Source organism: Candoia aspera, chromosome 5 (assembly GCF_035149785.1).
Source record: "Candoia aspera isolate rCanAsp1 chromosome 5, rCanAsp1.hap2, whole genome shotgun sequence".
Taxonomy (NCBI): domain Eukaryota; kingdom Metazoa; phylum Chordata; class Lepidosauria; order Squamata; family Boidae; genus Candoia; species Candoia aspera.
Window position 1 is genome coordinate 98,696,379 of NC_086157.1, and position 19,663 is coordinate 98,716,041.

The 19,663-nt window shown below is 38.7% G+C and overlaps 1 protein-coding gene across 3 annotated transcripts in view; it reads left to right on the forward strand.

Moving 5' to 3' along the window:
• Nucleotides 1-4,835: 4,835 nt before the first annotated feature.
• ALKBH8 (alkB homolog 8, tRNA methyltransferase) overlaps nucleotides 4,836-19,663 on the forward strand; it is a 49,849-nt gene continuing 35,021 nt past the window's right edge. Inside the window, exons 1-6 of one of the 3 annotated variants that reach the window (XM_063305823.1) lie at nucleotides 4,836-5,012; nucleotides 6,044-6,284; nucleotides 7,782-7,913; nucleotides 11,472-11,567; nucleotides 12,367-12,471; nucleotides 13,265-13,335. In XM_063305823.1, the coding sequence (XP_063161893.1) occupies nucleotides 4,878-5,012; nucleotides 6,044-6,284; nucleotides 7,782-7,913; nucleotides 11,472-11,567; nucleotides 12,367-12,471; nucleotides 13,265-13,335 (780 nt within the window). In that variant the 5' untranslated portion in view covers nucleotides 4,836-4,877. Of the gene's footprint in view, nucleotides 5,013-6,043; nucleotides 6,285-6,473; nucleotides 6,491-7,781; nucleotides 7,914-11,471; nucleotides 11,568-12,366; nucleotides 12,472-13,264; nucleotides 13,336-19,663 lie in introns of those variants that run through there. The other 2 variants (XM_063305824.1, XM_063305825.1) reach the window with 2 other exon arrangements.

Below are 19,663 nucleotides of genomic sequence, written 5' to 3' on the forward strand. Positions count from 1 at the left end.
ATCAGTGATAGCAATGTCCTTAAGAAGCTTGCTTGTTCCTGTTGCCTAGTTCAACACAAGTGGAGGAAGTTTCTAATCCATTAGATGCCAACCAGGATCTTCCAGAGGAATAGCTGTGTTGTAATATACAGAGCAAAGAATTTGGGGCACCTTAAGAATCAATGGATTTACAGCGGCAGAAATTTAGGCTGTATGAGTTGATGTCCATTTTATTTAGAATGGACTGTGTTAGAAATACCAAGCCAGAATTATAATATCTCAAATTTCCACCTAGCCATTTTTATGCCTCACAGGAAATAGGGTGGGCGGACTGGAAGGGCCAATTGTTGTTCTGTTGTTAAAACTCAGAATTATTGATTTCATTTAGCTTGAGTTGAGGAACATACTGTATTTGATTCTCTGCTGTGGAAAGAGGTGATTCCCTTTCCAAAATATGGAATCTGAACACTGGATGTGTTTAAACCCAGGCTGAACAGTCATCTTCAGGGATGCTTTCATTAGTTCCTGTACTGAGTTGGACTCAGGTGTTTAAACAGTCCTTTCTGATTCTGTGACTTTAATTTTAATTGGAGATAAACTCTGTACAGTACCAGCATCTGCAATTTGGATATGATGTGGGATGTGGGATCTAGCGTGCTTAATGGTTTTATTGCTCCATAGAGGCAAGGGGTTGGTGGTGTTTGTTTAATTATGGTTACTAGATACAAGCTTCAAAAATCAAGATGAGCAACAGATGTAGTAGAGATATGCAGAAAATGCTAATTTTTTATCAAATGGATTTTTACAGCCCAGGTCTGATAGCTTTGGTTTAATAGCTTTTGAATTTCAAGTTCGGGATATTTTTTAAAAGTGGCAATACTGCTTATCAAAACCAAGAAATTTAACTTTGCTGGTAGAGGATAGAATTGATTCAATTGCACATCCTCAGTGATGTCACACTAGAAAATAGTGATTTAATCATGTTAAATTAAATTTGCAGATCAACCAACAGAAGCAATGGCTCAGTAAATGAAATGTGTGGGAAACCCAGTTTTGGATTCTGCTCATTTTTTTTCCGTTGATATTGTTGGAAAGAAATCTTACCAGGTCCGCTCCAAGCTGGAATGAAAGTTCTTAGGTGATTGCTTGAACAGAGATAATTTTATTTTCCAAGAGCATGTACAGAGTCTGCTGGTTGGAGGTGGCCACACTTATATTTCCCTCAAAAGCCCTTTATATAGGAGAGCTTGGCTGTTCTTATGTAAAAGTGCTCCTGCCCTCTAGGAACTTCTGAGAAAAGTGCAGTTTACTGGAGTTCAGAGAGGAGGCGCTCTGTGAGCTGGGCACCTGCTGCTTCCTGTTCTGATAGTCCAGGTTCCCTGGGGGGCTGTGGCTTTGTCTACTAGCCTGGACTGTTCACCTTGGAAAGGATCTTTTGTTATGATTATGGAGATCTGTTTGGCTGTTCACCTGAATGGGCTCTGCTAAATTCTGTGAATGAGTGACCTGGAAAAGGTGGAAGGAAAAAGAAGAAGAGGATGACCAACAGCAAGGTGGATGTTGAGTTTACAGGGGCCATGGGTTCACCATTGGAAGACCTGAAAGACCAGGTTAGGGATAGATTGTCATGGAAAAAATCTACCCATGAGGTTGTTAGAGTTGAAAATGCCTTGATGGCACATAATCAATCAATCAATATTTTGTTAGGAACTGAGAAATTGATATACAGGGAAAATTAAGGAAGAATAATACCTTATTTTTTTCTATTTTAAAAAATGAAACTGAATTCTTTTCACTGAAAAGAAACTAGTGTTTGTGCTACGTTTTGAAATCCGGGTACGAAATGAGTCCTGTATGAAGCTTTAGGAGACTGCTATTAAGTGGTTAAACATTTGAGCTTCCCTAAGCATGATGGGAACTGTAGGCAACGAGGTTCATGGGAATTGCAGTTCTGCTCTCCTCCAGCATGGCTGCCTTCTGCTAGGTAAGAGGGTGCTTATCCGCTATGCTCCGCCTTGAACTTAAAATAGCTGAGAAAAGTTTTTTTTTTTTGCTGCAGAGGAAGGGGGATAGAATTTAATTTAGTTTAGGGAGATTTCTGTGTCTGACTTAAAGCCTGTATTTGCATCTGAGCTTTTGCACAGTACATGTTGCATTTCAGTTACTGGAAATAGAAATGTTTTAATGGCCAAAGCAGTTCCTCGAAATATCTGTCCAGATTTCTTAGATTCTTAGCTCACCTAATTCGGAGTGATTGGAAACTGTAGTCCATTAGATCTGAAAGACCACAGGTCTCAGAAGACAAAGTGACTGTATTGCTACTTTGCCTGTTAGAATTATTACACTGAGCGTTTTTATTTAGTTGGTGGGAGGGGAAAGCTTGCTTGCTTGCTTTCTACACTGGATTGGATACCATTAACAAATGACACAATTTTATTTCACCACAGTCAGGCACAAAAATTCAGTCGAGTCATTATTAGCAGGGAACATACAGACACATCCCATGGGATGGCTGGAGCCCCTTGTGGTATGTGTTTGTGTATGTTTTCTATGTTGGCTGGATTCACCATCTTGATTTTTTTTTAAAAAAATTACTTGTTCTTCTTTATCTTGTTTCTTTCCTTATTCATATAGTACTTTGCTTTATCTCCACTTGTGGAGTCAGGTGGTGCCTAAATCAAATGTATGATGATGATGATGTTTGAAGGGAAGACCCTGAAAAGCTATGGGTATTGTGAAAAGCTGTTAGTTATTACAGCAGGATGTTTTTAATAGCAAACAACAACAACTATAATTTATTAAACGTATATGGTGCTTGACTCCCAGTGACTCTAGCCTGATCCTAATCATGTTTCCCTAAAGATCCAGTGAATATAGCAGAGGTCTCCATTCCTTTCTTTCCCCTGTAAAGGATGTTAATGACATGATATATAAAGCTAAGTACTTGGTTTTTTCCCCAGGAAAAAATCCTGCAAATTAATAGTGGGATTCCCTGATTAAAATATATTATTTAAATGTGCCTGGAGCAGCATGCACTATAAACTTAAAATCTTATGTTTAGTGTGTCTGTTGACACACATATAAGACTTACCCTCAATGCAGATGCAAAGGAATGCAAGCTGATGCTTTCTGCATATTTCATCCCTGCCTGAGAAGGGATTGGTCAAAATTGTATAGCCAGTATTTACTCTAACCATATTTGAATCACAGTTTCAAAAAGCTGATGATATTTAATACAGGGCTGTGTTTATACCGAATTAAGTTTTTTGTTCTCTCCAGCTGTCAACTGCCTCTTCATTGTTCTGTGCTGGTAGTTTTTTCCAGACTTGCTGCAGCTGGAAGAACATGTCAAGTACTGAGTGTAGAATATATGTACCTATACAGAATTCTAGATGCTATAGGCCACTGAGCCTTATCCATTTATTCTACCACACTTGCCTTACTCATTAAATAATAGTAAAGGTAAATATAACAAGCAAACCTCAAGCTGTTGTTAAAAGCAAAGTAACAGAGCTGTGTGTATTTATGTTTAAACAACACCTTTAGAAACTAAAAATGTACTGAAATAAAACTGAAAATTGTTAGGGGAGGAATGATAAATAGTGGTATTGCGCCATCTGCTGGTACACAAGACAGTCTTTTAAAGCGCTTTGAAGAAAAATAAGCAGAGTTATGTTTTTTTCATATTGTGCAGTCTAACCATATATGCATTTGTTTAGTATCAAATTAGTATATGTTCAGTGGGTCTTTCTCACAGGTAAGCAACCTATTTTATTATAAAACACCAGTTTTTTTAAAAAACAGGAATGTCATGTAAGAAGCTAACTTAAATTCTTCCCCAAGAAAAATGGGATTCTATGTCCTGAACACCTTGTACAGATTAAATAGGTTTGATTCTTTGAATGATTTATCAAGCTTTCTTAATTTGTGATCAGAGAGAAAGCAAGGAACTGTCATTCTCATCATCATCTGCCAAAAATTTGTTCAAAGCTATTATTTTAGTTTCTTTTAATAAGTTTTATTCAGCCCTGAAGGGTTCCCAAAGCAGAAAGAAGTGTTCGTTGTTGCAAAATACATTCAGGTTCAACTAAACCCCAAAGTATAAAATTCCTTAACAACAGTAATAGTAACAGTAATAATAATTTATGGTACCTATATGTGCACGTTAATCCTTATAACAATCCTACAAAGTATTCATCCATCCATCCATCCATCCATCCATCCATCCATCCATCTATCTATCTATCTATCTATCTATCTAACTTAAGCAGTGGCGAAATCTTGTACAAAGATAAAATATCTGAATCAGCTTTGATTCCTGGTCACTTCATGGGCAAATCTACCTTTTTTTTTGTGGCAACTATACAGGAATGGTTTGCCATTACCTTCTGGAATGACTTTTTTTTATTTCCCAGCCTAGCATATAGCTGTAGGATTTCCAGGAATCTCCCATCCTAATGCTAACCAGATAAAACCCTACTTAGCTTTTCAAGATCAGCCAGGGCCAGACCTGCTTCATTTCCCCAGCTAGATCCCTGGTCTGTTCAGCCTTACAGAATTCTTTAGGAGTCTTGGCCATAGTCTGTATCTTGGGTGGGGCCCTCACCTGCATATTCTGATGACTACAAATTCTGGTTCAGGTGGAAAAAGGTGGCCCGTGAGCTGTTCTGATCCCAAAATAGTTAGCTGCTTGTAAACCAAAAGAGGTATTACAGTATATGGAAATTACCTGTGTTCAGAGTATGGAGAACTCACTGAGTTTTTAGCAAAAAAAAAAAAAAGATTTAGAATTTGGGTTTTTTTCCATGTGCTTTTTCAAATTTTGTTTTTGTTTTTTTTCTTAAAGGAATCCCATATTTGGCCTTTCTACTGATAAGTTCCTAGTTGTCCTTTTCAGTATGGAACTAGATGACATCAGTCTACAGAGCCAGAAACTAAGCAAAGCAGAGAAGAAGTTGCGGCAAAAGCTGATGAAGGCCAGATACACCTTACTAAGACATGAGGGTATTGAGTGTGTATCAAACCCTACTAAGGTGATTAGAAACTGTACTGCTTATGAGAGTGTGCGTTCTTTGGTTGGATTCACATACTGCATTTAGCATAGTTTATGATTATGATTAAAGCATGGTTGGCTATGTTTGTATAGGGTGCTGAGCCAAAACTTAACAAACCACATTATTTCTTAGTATGGTGCATGAACCAAGTCCAGGGCAAGGTTTTAAGAGATGATTTATTGACTAATTATGTGCCATTGTCATGGTTTCAACTCTATCAACCACATAGGTTGATCTCCAGAATTATGTTTCCCCAGTCTGATTCTTAAGGTCTTTCAGTAGCCATCACCATTGTAATCGAGTCCTTCCACCTAGCCTGTTGTGACTTATCCAACAAACTATGACTTACTGATATGTGACCCAGCTGATGGTCCAATTCATGCATATGCTAAGTCATGATTTTTAATTGAACAAGTGATTATGGTCTTGCTTACACAGAACACTAAGTTGGAATATATGAGTTTGCACATCTCAGTAAGTCACTGTGAGAGAACCAATGTGATACAGTGGTTATGAAGTTCTACTAGGACCAGAGAGGCCCAGTTAAAGACTGGCCTCAGCCATGGAAGCTCATTGGTGGACTTTGGCTGATTTAGGGTGATTCTCAGTCAAGCCTATGTCCTACTGTTGTTATTGGGGGGGAAATTGTAGGAGGGAGAGCTATGAATGCTGCCATAAGCTCTTGAAGAAAGGTGGGAAAGAAATCTAAAAGCCAGAAACAAAGAAACCGTATTGTGATAATGTTGTATGGGAAGAAGACCAGTGACTTAAATGATGCCTAAGTAGATGTGCACAAATTTCAGTGAGAACATGAATATTAATTGTGGCACGAAGACTATTTCAAATCCAAAGATTTCATATAGATCTTTAGAATTGATCAAACTGAAGTTCCAGGACAATGGTCCCTTTTTCATTTTTTTTATTGCTGTGTTTATGGAATTCTATTTCCAGATGAACAAACCAGTGTTAATTAGTGATACCTGTGTCTCTTTTATTCTCTCCATCATTAGAGTCTGGTTATTGCCAATGGTGGTCTGGGTAATGGTGTTGGTAGACACCAGCTGCACTCTGTGGTAGAAGAATGTGGGCTGGTAGAAACCCTCTTGATGCCTCCAAATAAACCCTATTCATTTGTGCAGTATGGGAGGACAGCTGACTCCAAGCAGGCCTATGACTCCCTCAATGGAAAGGAACTAATACTAGAGAACTCCAGCCAAAAGGTTGTTCTGTACTTCAACTTTGTAGAAAAAGGTATTCCTGAAGAAGCCTGCTCTTCTACCTGTTTTTCTCAACCTACTGTTAGAGAACTCAGTTCATACCTCATGAAGCTCAGGGAGGCATTGATCGATTTTAAAAAATTGGCTTGATGGAACCAAAATGAACACTTCTAGATGCCATTTTGTCAATGAGATTTTCTGCTAAGCAGGTCATACATCTTTCTCACAATCAAGAATGAGGTAATAAAGGTTAACATTGGCCAGCTTCTTAACTTTTGTCCTGCAGATGTGTTGGACTGCAGTGCCTGTAACCCCCAGTTAGCATGGGCACTGATGGGTCATGTAGTCTTACACACATGACTGCAGATAGAGCTCTTCTGAAGAATGTTTGAATGTGGACATCTTATTGTATGCTGCATCATAAATCCTTTTTAGTGAGGCTGCTGTTTAAATAAAGGCTAATGTTATAATTTTACTCTATATGGACAAATGTTTTTCTTTCTCCCTGTATTACTGTATTCGCTGTCTTGTCAGCCACAGACTATCAACAAATTTTATGCATAATGGAAAGAGACAATTGATTGCTGTTGACTTCTCATCTGAAACAAATGCCGCAAGTGATGTTCTTTCATTTGAAAGAATGATCAGAAAAGCAATGACATTCTCTGGTCCCAAACAGACAATATTTTGTGTAGCATAGCATGGGAAACCAGTCTTGTTTACTGGAGATCTTTAGTGTCTCTGTCAAAGATAGTTTTGGATATAACTACTTAATTCACACATATTTTTTCAGAAGATGCTTTTCAAAATCTTTCTGTTCAGGTAAGTTTTTGGTAGACAAAATTATGTGGGAGGATCATTTCTATAGGTTTTATCTTAATATAGTGTATGACTGTGCTAAGATAACATGCTAAAGCACAGTTTAGCATTCTCTCCCCCTTTCTTTTTGTATGGCATGTTTAAAGATGAAATTGGAACCTCCCACTTCTGTTTTAGATGAACAACAAGAAAGCATGCTGCCCAACTCTTAACTATGCTTGTTCTTATGTATGGTTCATAATATGCCAGTTTCATGAACTATGGTTTCAAGTTAGCGTGTTTCTACTAAGCAGAGTTAAGATTAACCACAGTTTGTCTGGATTTGGAGAATAGCAAAAGCTATAATTAATAGAAATGGAAGCTTCTAAACATCTTGCAACTGTGGTATAGAAGGAGGTGTCCAGACTTCATTTGTAATACCAGCTTGTGATATCTTATACTCTCCCCAACATTTTGCTCTCCTGGGAATTTTGGGAGTTTTGGTTCTAATACATCTGGAGGGATCCAAGTGGGGAAAGCTGGCTTAGCACTATATCTGAAGCACATTTACTTTATCATTGTAATGGTGGTGTCTTCCAAGACAGCATTTGAAAAAACAACAACTTAAGCATAGAACCTGTATGTTTGAAAACTCTTGAGTCTGAACACCTAAGTTAGAAGAATGTAGAGATGTTATTTTCATGAATGCTTTTCATATTTCTTATACTTCTAGTTCCTTGGGAGGATATGACCCCTTCAGTCTTGCCCCCTGGTTTGAGAGTAATTGAAGAGTTGGTTTCACCTGACGAAGAAAGGGAGCTCTTGGAAAGCATTAATTGGATAGAGGATGAGGTCATTCCGCATGGTATGCTATTCTTAGAATAAGTAAGCCAGAGTGTGGGTACATAATATAGGGTTTACCACATAAGCTAAACCCTAAAACCAGGCTAACAAAACATTTAACAAAACATTTATTATGGTGCTTGGTCACCATTTTGTATTTATATTTTATATTTCATATTTATGTTTTGTGTATGTTTTAACATATGGGGGGTTGAGTTTATTGTTTGCTTTTTTGTTATTGTGCGCCACCCAAAGTCACATTATTTGAGATGGTTGGCTTTATAAATCTAGCAAATAAATAAATAAATAAATATTGCTGGGTTGCAAAGTGTCCAGTGCCCAAAGAAATAAACCATAATATGGCTTACTGTGGTGGCCTGGCTCATGCAACATGCTGAGACAATAGCTGCATTCTGACCTTCTGAAGTACAAGCTACTCAATCCCATTTTAGCTTGTATTAGTGTATTGTACAAACTCAACCAAAGTTGACTGAAAAAGGGGCTTTTGGAACATCTCTTTTAAATTGGCCTGTTGTTTTGCTCAACTCTGCAAGGTTGTTTTTGTAAGACTTTTTGTTCAGCATGGGAAACAGACATTTTAAATGCTTCTGTGTGTCAGAAGTCAGTTCATTTATGAGAAAAACCTTTGAAAAATGTGTTGAGTCAGCAATGATGAGGTGAAGCACAGCTATGACCTTGGTGTTACAGTAGATTGCTCAATGAATTAGTCAACTCAGTGTACAGCAGCTCTGAAAAAGGGAAATTTTGTGCCAGGGATTGTTGAGAAAGGATTTGGAAATTAAAATGCCAACCTTGTAACGCCATTTTACAAACTGATGGTTCATCTGAATCTAGAGCAGTCTCTATAGTAACAGCATTTGAGAATTGATACCACAGCACTGGAAAAAGTGCAGAAGGAGGCAAAAAAAATCAGGGGATTTGAACATCTTCAGTACAAGAAAAGCTTAATGTAATTGGGACATTTAAACTTGGAAACCAGGTGACTGAGGCAGGATATGATGGAGGAGTATAAAATCGTGCATAGCATAGAGAAAATAGATATGGGGCTTCCCTCCCTCTTTAAACATTAGGACTGTCCAATGAAATTGATTATAAGTAAATTTAGAACAGACAAAAAGAGGTACTTCATCACATAATACATAATTTACATACATAATAAAAGAGAGCCAGTTTGATCTAGTGGTTAAGGTGCTAGGCTAGAAACCAGGAGATGGAGAGTTCTAGTCCCATCTTAGGCATGAAAGCCGGCTGGGTGACCTTGGGCCAGTCCCTCTCTCCCTCAGCCCAACTCAGCTCACAGGGTTGTTGTTGTGGGGGAAATAGGAGGAGGAAGGTATGTTCGCCACCTTGAGTTATTTATAAAAATAATAAAGGCAAGATAAAAATTAAATAAATAAATTACTTGTGGGGTTCATTACCACAAGACATGAAGATGTGATATGGATGGTACTGAAAGGGGATTGGATCTATTTTTGGAGGACTGGTCTGTTGGGGGCTGTAAGTCTTGCAGACTCAGTGGTCCATTTGGTTAGGGGTAGCCTACTTCCAAATTCCAGGTGCAGGGGAAGAGTAGCAGGAGAGGTGTACATCTCTGTCTCTTACTTGTGAGCACTCCAGAGGCATGTGCTTGGCTGCTGAGGGAAATAAAATGCTGGACTAAAATGAGCCTTGGCCTAGTCTGGCAGGGCTATTCTTATGTTTATTAAATGGTTTGTTTCTTGTTTTAGTGTAATATTTATCATTAGCCATAGAGAATGGCTTATTCAACAAACTACAGTTAAAACAAACGTGACAGCCACTGTTTTGTTGTGATTTGCTGCTGGACTGGATATGGGGAGACTCATATTCAAGTCCACCCTTAGCTATGAACCAGCCAACCTCACTTCTTCAGAGGGTTATTGTTACGGGGAAAAATGAAGGCAGAGGTGTTTTGCTTGTGCCTTAAGGAGAAAGGTGAGATATACATTAAATTAATAATAATAAATTCATCATGGATTGGCATGATGTGTGACCTCAACCACAATTGCAGTGGATGATAAAGTATTCTTAGGCACAGCAAAATACTTCCATGAGCAGTCCACAGGATTTATTCTAAAGTCCTTGCATTAAAAAAACAACAACACATTCACAGCCTCAGACATTAACTATTGAGAAAATGAGGTCGAGGCAGTGTTTTTCAATCTATCCAGGTTGCTTAAGTGTAACTTTCCAAGTGCAGCCAATAACTTGGAATAATGGGAAGTTTGGTCCCAGCCAATGGATGAGTGGTGACTTGGAGGCAGCTTAGGTGGATATGTGCAACAAAATGGGTCAAAGGTCGTTGTGCAAAAGGAAATGGATTGGGAGGCATTGCAAGTGGGCTGAACTGGACTAGAATCAACAGAAAGAGATATCATCCACAATTTTTTAAACTCTTTTTGGTAGCAAAGCTGACACTGAGGTCACCTTCTCTTGCCAGTATGGTTGCAAATTGGCCAGTGGTAGGTTTAGGTTTTTTTGAGTCAAAAAGTCCCGGCCACCTCTGACTGTTGTGGAAGTTGCACAGGCAGCAGTGCCAAGCAATATCCACCTTGGCTCAGGTTGTGCCAATTAAGGCTGGTTGGAATCACTGGGAAAAGTGGTCAGGATTATTGTCAGGGTGAGGGGAGGGTGGAGAGAGCCAAGTATGCTGCCTTGAAATAAAGGAAGGACAGAAGTATAACAAAAAAAGAAGAACTCATCGATATTACTACCACCACTAGTAGGAGTTCTGATAATAAATACATGACGTATAAGAGTTCACTACTGAAAGGCTGTTTGAATTGAGGTGGGCTATAAATATTGCAGAATAAATAAATACACTCATTATGATTGGCAGATGTGAAATTCATTTGTGCATCTTCCATCTGCTAGTAAAGCAGTTTGCAAAAATCGTTGACGTGCTTCGTGACTTTAACGAAGCTATTTTACCCAGAGCAACAGAAGCATGAGTGAATCTTTCATGTTCAGTATGTCCAGGTGCCCAAATTTATCCTTTCGTATGCTTGTAAGATGCTATTTATGCATCTTTATGGCAGACAAATCATTGTGCTGTTTAAAAGTCAAAGTCCCCCTTGAATTGAGCTGAACTCCTTTTAACTGCATTAGCGCATGTAGCTTTCTTGGCAACAATATGAAAAGGGCTTGCCATTGGCTTTTGGGATGTTTTTTCAATTTATGATTGTAGATTGCAGTCCTGGGATTTCCTTGCCAAGTAGTCTCAGGTCTGACCCTACTTAGCTTTTTCAGATCAAGTGAAGTCTGCTAGGTATTGTCACCTGCTGTAGTTAAGCAGACAACTTCCAAAATTCTTTCAAGGATTATTTATGACCAAGAAGGTAGGTTCTCTCTTCATATCTGAAATTAATGCAGGTCAGGATAGGGTAAGAAAAGATTGGTCTATGTTTTCATCTCAGGTTCCTTCTGTGGACAAAAGGATTTGAACTGAGCACTGATTCACAACCACAGGATTACACAGGCTCATAACCAATTTTACGTTTACAATTCTATTTTTAATCCCTTGTTTCTTTCTGTTTCACAGCTCAGAAGTCTTTAAAACATAGGAGGGTAAAACATTTTGGATATGAATTTAGGTATGATAACAACAATGTTGATCGAGAGCAACCATTACCTGGAGGTGGGTATCTAATCAGAGTGCACCTTATCTGCCTTCCAATTTCTGTGAAATGGCTTTCATACCAATTAGTAGTAATTTCATTGTACCTACACAAATGTGGTTTGCATTGCTTTACAGTGCTGCTGAAATCAGTGAATCTATATGAAAAATGGGGTTGTGTCCCCAGTTCCCATTTAGGTTAACAAGGACATGCCTAAGCATGGTTACAGAGAGGTCAGTCTCAATGGGACCTGTTCTCAGGAAAGCAGGTATTAGAACACAGCCTAAATAGGATGTTTCCTGACCAAACCCTAGAATATGGAAAGAGAATTATCATATAGTGCATAATTTCAAGGGATTAGACCAGTGTTTCTCAACCTTGGCAACTTTAAGTTACGTGGACTTCAACTCCCAGAATTCCCCAGCCAGCATGGGGAAGTTGCCAAGGCTGAGAAACAGTGGATTAGACAAATTCATGGAGGATATGGTTATTCTGGGGAGCAACAGTGAGAGGGTTGAACAGCTCTGCCTTGTTTGTGGGCTTCTTGGAGAATCTATCTGGCCATGTGGAAACAAAATCCTGATGTAGAGTGGTGTTTGGTCTAATCCAGCTTGACTGCTTTTATTAAAATAATCCACACCTCATCAAACTACATTTCTCAAGATGCTCTGGGGAAGTCATGGCAGTTATAGAAAGCTGTAAATAGTGCCTGAATCCATTCTGTTGTTAACTCAAAGTTTATTGCATATAGTCTCTGTTATGAAGAATTTCTCAGGGGGGAAAAGGATACTAAGATTTCTGTTTGGTTTGAAATGTCAGGTCTCCCAGATTTCTGTAACACAATTCTTGCAAAATGTCTGAAGATGGGATACATTCACGAGAAACCTGATCAACTGACTATAAATCAGTATGAACCTGGACAAGGTATGTAGTTGTGTTTTACAGCATCCTCACCTGATCCTCTGGGCTCAGATTTGCAAGCACTGTAAATCCAATTTGACAAAACAACAACAACAACAACCCTGTTTGGTGTGGAGGTGTGATGAGACAGGAGAATTGGCAGACCCTTAGATATAAAGGGTAAGTTCCCATGACTGTAACATAGAAACAAGTGTCCTGGGTTAATAAGAACATAGGAGTGCTACGTTTTGTCAGTTCAGATAAGCCAGCATGGGCAATGGCATAGAATTGTGGGAATTGCAGTCCAGTACTTTTGGACTACCCATAGATGTCAAATTTGGTATCTTTTACATGCCAGCACATTCTTTCCTGCTGAGCTATAGTTCTTGATCCCACAGAGCAGTGTTTTTCAACCTTGGCAACTTTAAGCTGTAGGGACTTCAACTCCCAGAATTCCCCAGCCAGCATGCTTAAGTCCATACAGCTTAAAGTTGCCAAAGTTGAGAATACTGCCATAGAAGGAAGAAAGGAAGAAACAAAAAACATTGTATGTTCTGCATTACTGGACAATAAACATATAAGCATATAATCACAATAAGTCTCTGTTTCTGGTGAGAAATCCATTATCTGCTTTATAAGATTCATTTCCCACCCTTTCATACATTTTTGTTCTCCAAGTAAATTTTGCCAGAGGGCTGTAGAGAACAGCAGTGTATTCTTACATACTATACTAATATACCAAAGTAGGACTAAAGGTGAATAAAGATTGATAGAATTCACTTATTCTTTATATGTCTGTTTTTATTTGATGTTATAGGAATCCCTCCTCATATTGATACCCATTCTGCTTTCGAAGATGAAATAATATCTCTAAGTTTAGGAGCTGAGGTAACAACTATTTTTTTCAGTCTTCTAGAGAGCAGATGAATTGTGTTTTCTCAAGAAGTTGAATGCATGCTAAATTTGTATCTGTTGCTTGCTCTTTGCAGAGCTTGTACTTCCAGTGGGTAGACATTTTTGTTGAAAAGTCAGGATAACTGAAGATTTTCTTCTAGGCTGTATTTATTCTGAGTGAATGTGACAAGTAGAGAAATAGCCTACCTCATATTGTGAGGAAGTTGTCTTATAATAACTCAGGAATGGTCTTCCCCAACCTGGTATCTTCTGCGAGTTGTAGCCCCAGCACATCTGGAAGAAGCAGGTTTGGGAAGGCTGCTGTGGAGACAAACACTGGTTTCACATCCCTTATTTAGCCATGGTTTCTTGAGCTGTTCAGTAAGTTTGCGCTGTAAATTCTGCTAAGGCCAATGGGGCTTTAAAGTAGGAATTGGATATCAACATATATGAGAGTAAGCCTTTTGAACTCAGTGGGATTTTCTTCTTGCAGGCTTATAATGGTGTGCATTATTAACTGCACTCACACACACACACACACACACACACACACACAGGCACCACCAAGTTCTGGAGAAGACTGGAAGCCATTCACCTGTTTTTTCAGCTAACTTCAATCAAGTAGCAATTTCTGATCTTGGCTTCTTTTAGTAAATCCTTGGTCTTCCATAACAGGCTTCCCAATGTGAATGCAATGAGAAACCACAAATTTATTTATAGCAGGAAATGAATGTGCCCAATCCATTGCTGTACTGGACAGGAAAAGAAGAAGGGAAAATTTTCAGGTTTAGTGTTATTTCAAATATGATGATTTTTGCACTTTTCCTGAACCTTCTTGCAAGCACATGGTTGCCTTAGATGGCTTTGAATGAGAGAGCAGACCCAGACTGCGGTTCCTTGAGTTGCTTTCAGGACATCAAAGTATATAGAGCTTTCCCAGCCTAGCCCCACACCCTGGCCCCATAGCAGATTGAGGGATTCTGCAGGTTGCAGCCCCAACATATAAACAGTGTGTTTTATTGATGCAATATATTTGTACTTCATACATTTGCTGACAGCTCACTTCTGGGGGAAAAAAGCCCTGCTGTTCTTTAAAATGAGTTGCCTAAGGAGGAAGGAAGATTTTGCTCTGCCTTCTCTTCACCCAGGAGCCATCCTGCCTCTACCTGTTGAATTTTTAATGCAAGAAGAGAATTTCATAAAAGTAACTCTGCTGCCAACAGAACTCCTGCAGGGAGCCATGCCTAAGAAGCCTTTGTAAATAAGAAGTTATTTTATTCTGCTATTTTATAGGTTATTTATAAAATGTTCCTGGCATCAAAGTATTTCCCCCTCATCTTTGTGCATCCCAGGTCAGAAACTTTTGGATGCTTTTTATCTTCCTACTTCAGTTATGTAGGCTGACACTGATGTATAGGAAAGAAAACTTGAAGTGCAAGAAAAGTAGAATCTGGATATTTCAAAGATGAGGTATACTGCAGCCAAGCAGTGACTTTAAATGGCAAAGGTCTATCAAGTGATCCAAGAAATCATATGTAATGGATAGTTTTAATTGAGTTTAAATAAAATTGCATACTATTCAACCCTTGATTGTGGCCCTTAGGTACAAAGTAGAATAGAAGGCAGCCTTAGGCCAGGTCAGGTTGTTTACTAATCTGCTTTGGATGCAGATTGTTGGTTGTTGTTGTTTGGTTGTTGTTGTTGATCATGCAGTTCAGGTTTTTAAGATGACCTCCCCCTATGATGGTAAATGAGCCCTTCCATTATGAGGTGGTTAAAAGCTCTATCTATCCTCATGTCAGAGACAAAGAACTTGAGAGTAGTTCAATATCTCTGAAGACGTCATTAGGAAGATAGCATATTATAGCTAGGCTTGTGTAGGTGTTGATTATGGCACCACCAGGAAAAGTAATAGAGGTGGAAAGAAAATAGCATTAAAAAAAAAATCCTCAGCTTTAAATTAGTGGTGTTCAACCATTTACCTTTAGGAAAGTCTTTCCAGATTAATTGGACTGTCAAATCAAATAACCTCTTCAAGTCATGGTCTGTTCCTAGAATGGCTGTTTTGGCCTTTCAGGTTGATCATTATCCTTAGGGAATTGGGACTGCCAGTGATGAGTGCCCTGGTCCAAAGTATTTTCAGTGGGACCTCTTTTGTAAAGGGGGTAGGACATCCCAGTTAAGAGTTCTTGCAGGCTAACCTCCTGTAGGTTCCATGAAGAAGAAGAAGCCTCTTCAACAGTTTTCAGAGCAGAGCACCTAGCCAGTCTCAGCAGTCTATGAAACTGTCTTTGAAGATGAGACTCAAGATTGGTTGCACGGAATATTTTTCTGTTGCAGCACATGCCATCTGTGGAGTATGAAGCCCCTGAAAACCTGGCTTGGACACAGCCCTTCGAAACCTCTGAAATGTGTTATCAGATTGTGATTTTAACACAGCAGAAGAAGAAAATGATAAATTACATGACTGAGAGTAATCATATTAACTACATTTAAATGTAATTACAGTTAAAGATGTGTTAAATTAATGTTAGGTTTTGCTCTGGCCCCACTAACTGTTCTACGACAGAGGGTAGCTCCAGACAGATACTCAAGGCCGGATGTGTCCTCCAGTCCAGAAAAAGATGCCCATCCCTTTGTAAGTGTTGATAAGTCTTTCAGGTTGACAGGTCTTTTATGTCACGTAAAATAAAGTCAAGATTTGTCATTTTTGTACCACAATGCAAGATGCAAAATAATGGATTTAAGTTATAGGAAGGCAGATTTTGATTGCATGTTACATAGAATTTTTTTTCTTATAGTAAGAGCAGTTTAGTAATGGAATGAATTACTCAGAGATGTAATAGTTTCCTTTTCATTGGATATACTCAAGTGAAGGCTAGACAGCCATCCATCTGGAATTCTTTAATGTACATTTCTGCACTGAACAGGGGATTAGACTTGGTAGCTTGAACAGCCCCTTACAACACTGTGAGTCTATTATTCTATAATTCTACAACTTCTTATTTCCATGCATGCTGGAAGTTCTAAAGTTGTTCTATCATATTGGGATGGCATCAGATTAAGATAGGCTAGTGTGGAGCTAAAAGAGCAGGATCTCAGTCACAGAACAGAAGTTCATTTTAGTACCAAATTCAAATATAGACCAATTCCCTTGTAAGAGGTTATAAAAATAAATGTGGCTACTTTTGCTGAAGGAAACAAGTGAAGCAACATACAAATTACAGTATTGTCACAATATGGAAATCAATTTTCCTTTTTTGCATATGAGGCCTTCTTCAACCTGGTGTCCCCCAGGTGTACTGGACTGCAATTTTCACATTCCATCAGTCATAGCCAAAGATCCCTTTTTCAGACGTGTTGATTTATGTGTCCCCTTTATGTATGAGTTCCCAGGGTTGGGCTGGGTGTTGATGTGGTTCTGATTTGATTCATGAGGGATGTTCTGAGGCCATGATTAAAGAAACATGGTTTCCATCCAATGATTTCTGGTAACTTTTGCCCAGTTCAGTTTCTTGAGAAAGTTGATGGGCAATGTAGTTATGGACAACCACTCCATGTAGAATTAGATAATGCTAATTAGATCCAATCCAGTCTGGTTTATGATATGATTTGGGAATAGAAACAGTGTTGGTCTTGATGGTGGGTGGCTTATGTGTTTGACCCTAGTATCTCTTAGTTGCTTTCAATGCTATCAACTGGCAGTGGGGAATTTGTGTCTTATAGATGTTACTGAATTACAGTTTCCAGCAATCCTGCTCAACCTGTCTAATAGTAAGAGAGACTGGGAACTATAATCCATCAGCATTTTGAAGGCAACAGGTTCATAATACTGCTTTTAATCATAGTATTTGTTCTGGATTAGTTATCAGGACTTAGGTGGAATAATATGGGGACTCCAATTCCTTGTGGAAGAATGGTTTCAGAAGTTGGTGCTAGTGGATTTCTGTTCTAGCCATTCCTATAGGTAGGTTTACTTACCTTTTGCTCTCTAGATTTGTTGGACCACGCTGGCTGGAAATTCTGAAAGCTGAAATTCCAATGAATTTGGAAGGGACCAGGTGGTGTAAGAGTTGTCACAATGCTCCATCTTTGTATCATCTACATTAATTTTCTGGAAGAAGACATCTAGAATTTAGGCTCTGGAATCATCAAACGCTTGAGTCATAAGAGTTTGCAAGTATTGAGCCAGTTCTTTTTGAAGTATTGTGCTTGGTGCTCACAAAATTTTCATTTCATGTCCTTGATTTGTAATGTTTGTAACCTAACCACTATCAAGAGAATTTTATGGCAGGTTATTGTCATGAGTACTGATGACGAGCAGGAGGGGGACTCTGTCCAGGGGGGAAAACGCATGCATAGTACTGAGGAATTAAGCAGACATTCAAAGAGACACAGATCAGACCCGCCTTAACCTTTGGGGTTTATCTGTCTGGGTTTTTCCTACACTTCTTCAGTTTGTTAGGATTTTCTGTATTACGTAGCAGTAATAAACACTAGAGACCTATGCCTCGTCTCAGTGTGATTCCTGACTGTTAGGACAGTTATAGTCCTTAAAAATAGTACAGAAGAATAACACCCCCCCAAAATGATTTGAAGCACACCATTTAAAACATACAGTAAAAAAACATCAGAGAGACATTGAACAAAAGGCTTGGTCAGATTGGGGACATCAAATGTCCAGACTTCACCTGATTCTGAGAGTCAAATTAACATTGGTGTCAGCCTGCTTCCCAGGGCAATGCATTCCAAAACGGGGGTGCAAAAATTTTCTATCCCACAAACTACACTTCTTCCAGCTTCCCCCAGCTGCAAGACATTTGGGCAGATATAGTCTGGGAGATGCGTTCCCTAAAGTATTCAGGTCCTAAACCATTAATTTTATGATATACTATAGATACTGGTTTCTTCCTTATTTCTAATGTTTTCTACAATGCTACAGAATTGTAGAATTAGTTAATGCACAGAAAATTAAGAGAGACCATAAAAATACTGTATTTTTCTTCCAGAATTTCAGTTTTATCTTGCTATATATTTTAATTATTTTTACTACAGTGTAAGTAAAAATAGTGTTCTTTTGTTTATGTCTTGTTGAAATGGGCACAGACAAATCTACAAATGGTTTGATAGATTGTGTTCTGTTTCCATAGGAAACCCATGGATTGCTCTTTGCACGTCTCCAATTGCATATTTTTAACAAGGCAAGAATTATTATTAAGTATTGATCAAACTCTCAGATTAATGCAACATTCCTGACTAAATTCATTGAATCATCTTTTAGCATGATACAATTAGAAAGTCTATTTTTTATTCATTTTGGAAGCCTGTCCCAAACCAGAATACCAGATATGAAACACAATACCCTCTTTAAAAAGAAAAAATAACTTTTTAGCATATTGAAATATTTCAACAATGGGTGACCTCCTGGGACTGATGGAAAGGGAAATGTGGCATTTGTCTTGTGCATACAGTAGTGCCAGGTTTTTGGCCCCATCATCATGGGCTCATTGCTTCCATACAGAACAGGAGCATGTCTGTGGCGTAGTCCTTGTTTAATGGCATTGCCTTAAGATTATGCTTATCCACTGAAAATACGCCATTTTGTCTTTGCTTTTTTTTCTTCCCTCTCTCCATCCCTCCCTCCCTGTTGAATAAATGTGGAATAACTATTCACAGATTAATTGACCAGCTTCATATTAGCTTAGCACAATATTTCACTAGCTTTGGATTTATTTCTGTTGTCCACCTCCACTTACTACACCGCTGTTTGTCATGTTGCTGATTCGTTCTTAAAAATAGGGGGCTTTTTATAACATGTATTCATCCTGTCGCGTCTCTTCACCCTCAGTGACGCTAACTGTATGGAATGAACATACATCATACGTTAATTACAAGCTTTTCTGCTGCCAGTGTTGTGGAAAAAGAGCAGAAAATATTTCCAGTTTTCCAAAGATACTGATATTAAAATAATTGACTAGATTCCCATACACTCGTCACAGAATCTCTTGTGGTGGGTTTGTATGAGGAATTGCAGCTTCTTTTTGACTGAGGTCTGTCCTGGGGCAGGAGAAAAGCAGATGTCTGTTGCTAGGCAACCACTGGTTTCTAGAGTAAAGATGGGTATCAAATGTTTCCTAGCAACCATGATGTGATTTCTCCCCCCCTTCATCCAGGGCACGTGTTTGACTGAGCATTACCTTTATTTGTTATCTCCATTTTGTTCCTCAGAGTGGTTTCCAAAAGTACTTCTAAGTTGGGTGGGGGATCTGTGATCCTCCAGATGTTGCTGAGCTCCAGCTTCTTGCATCCTTCACTGTTGTAT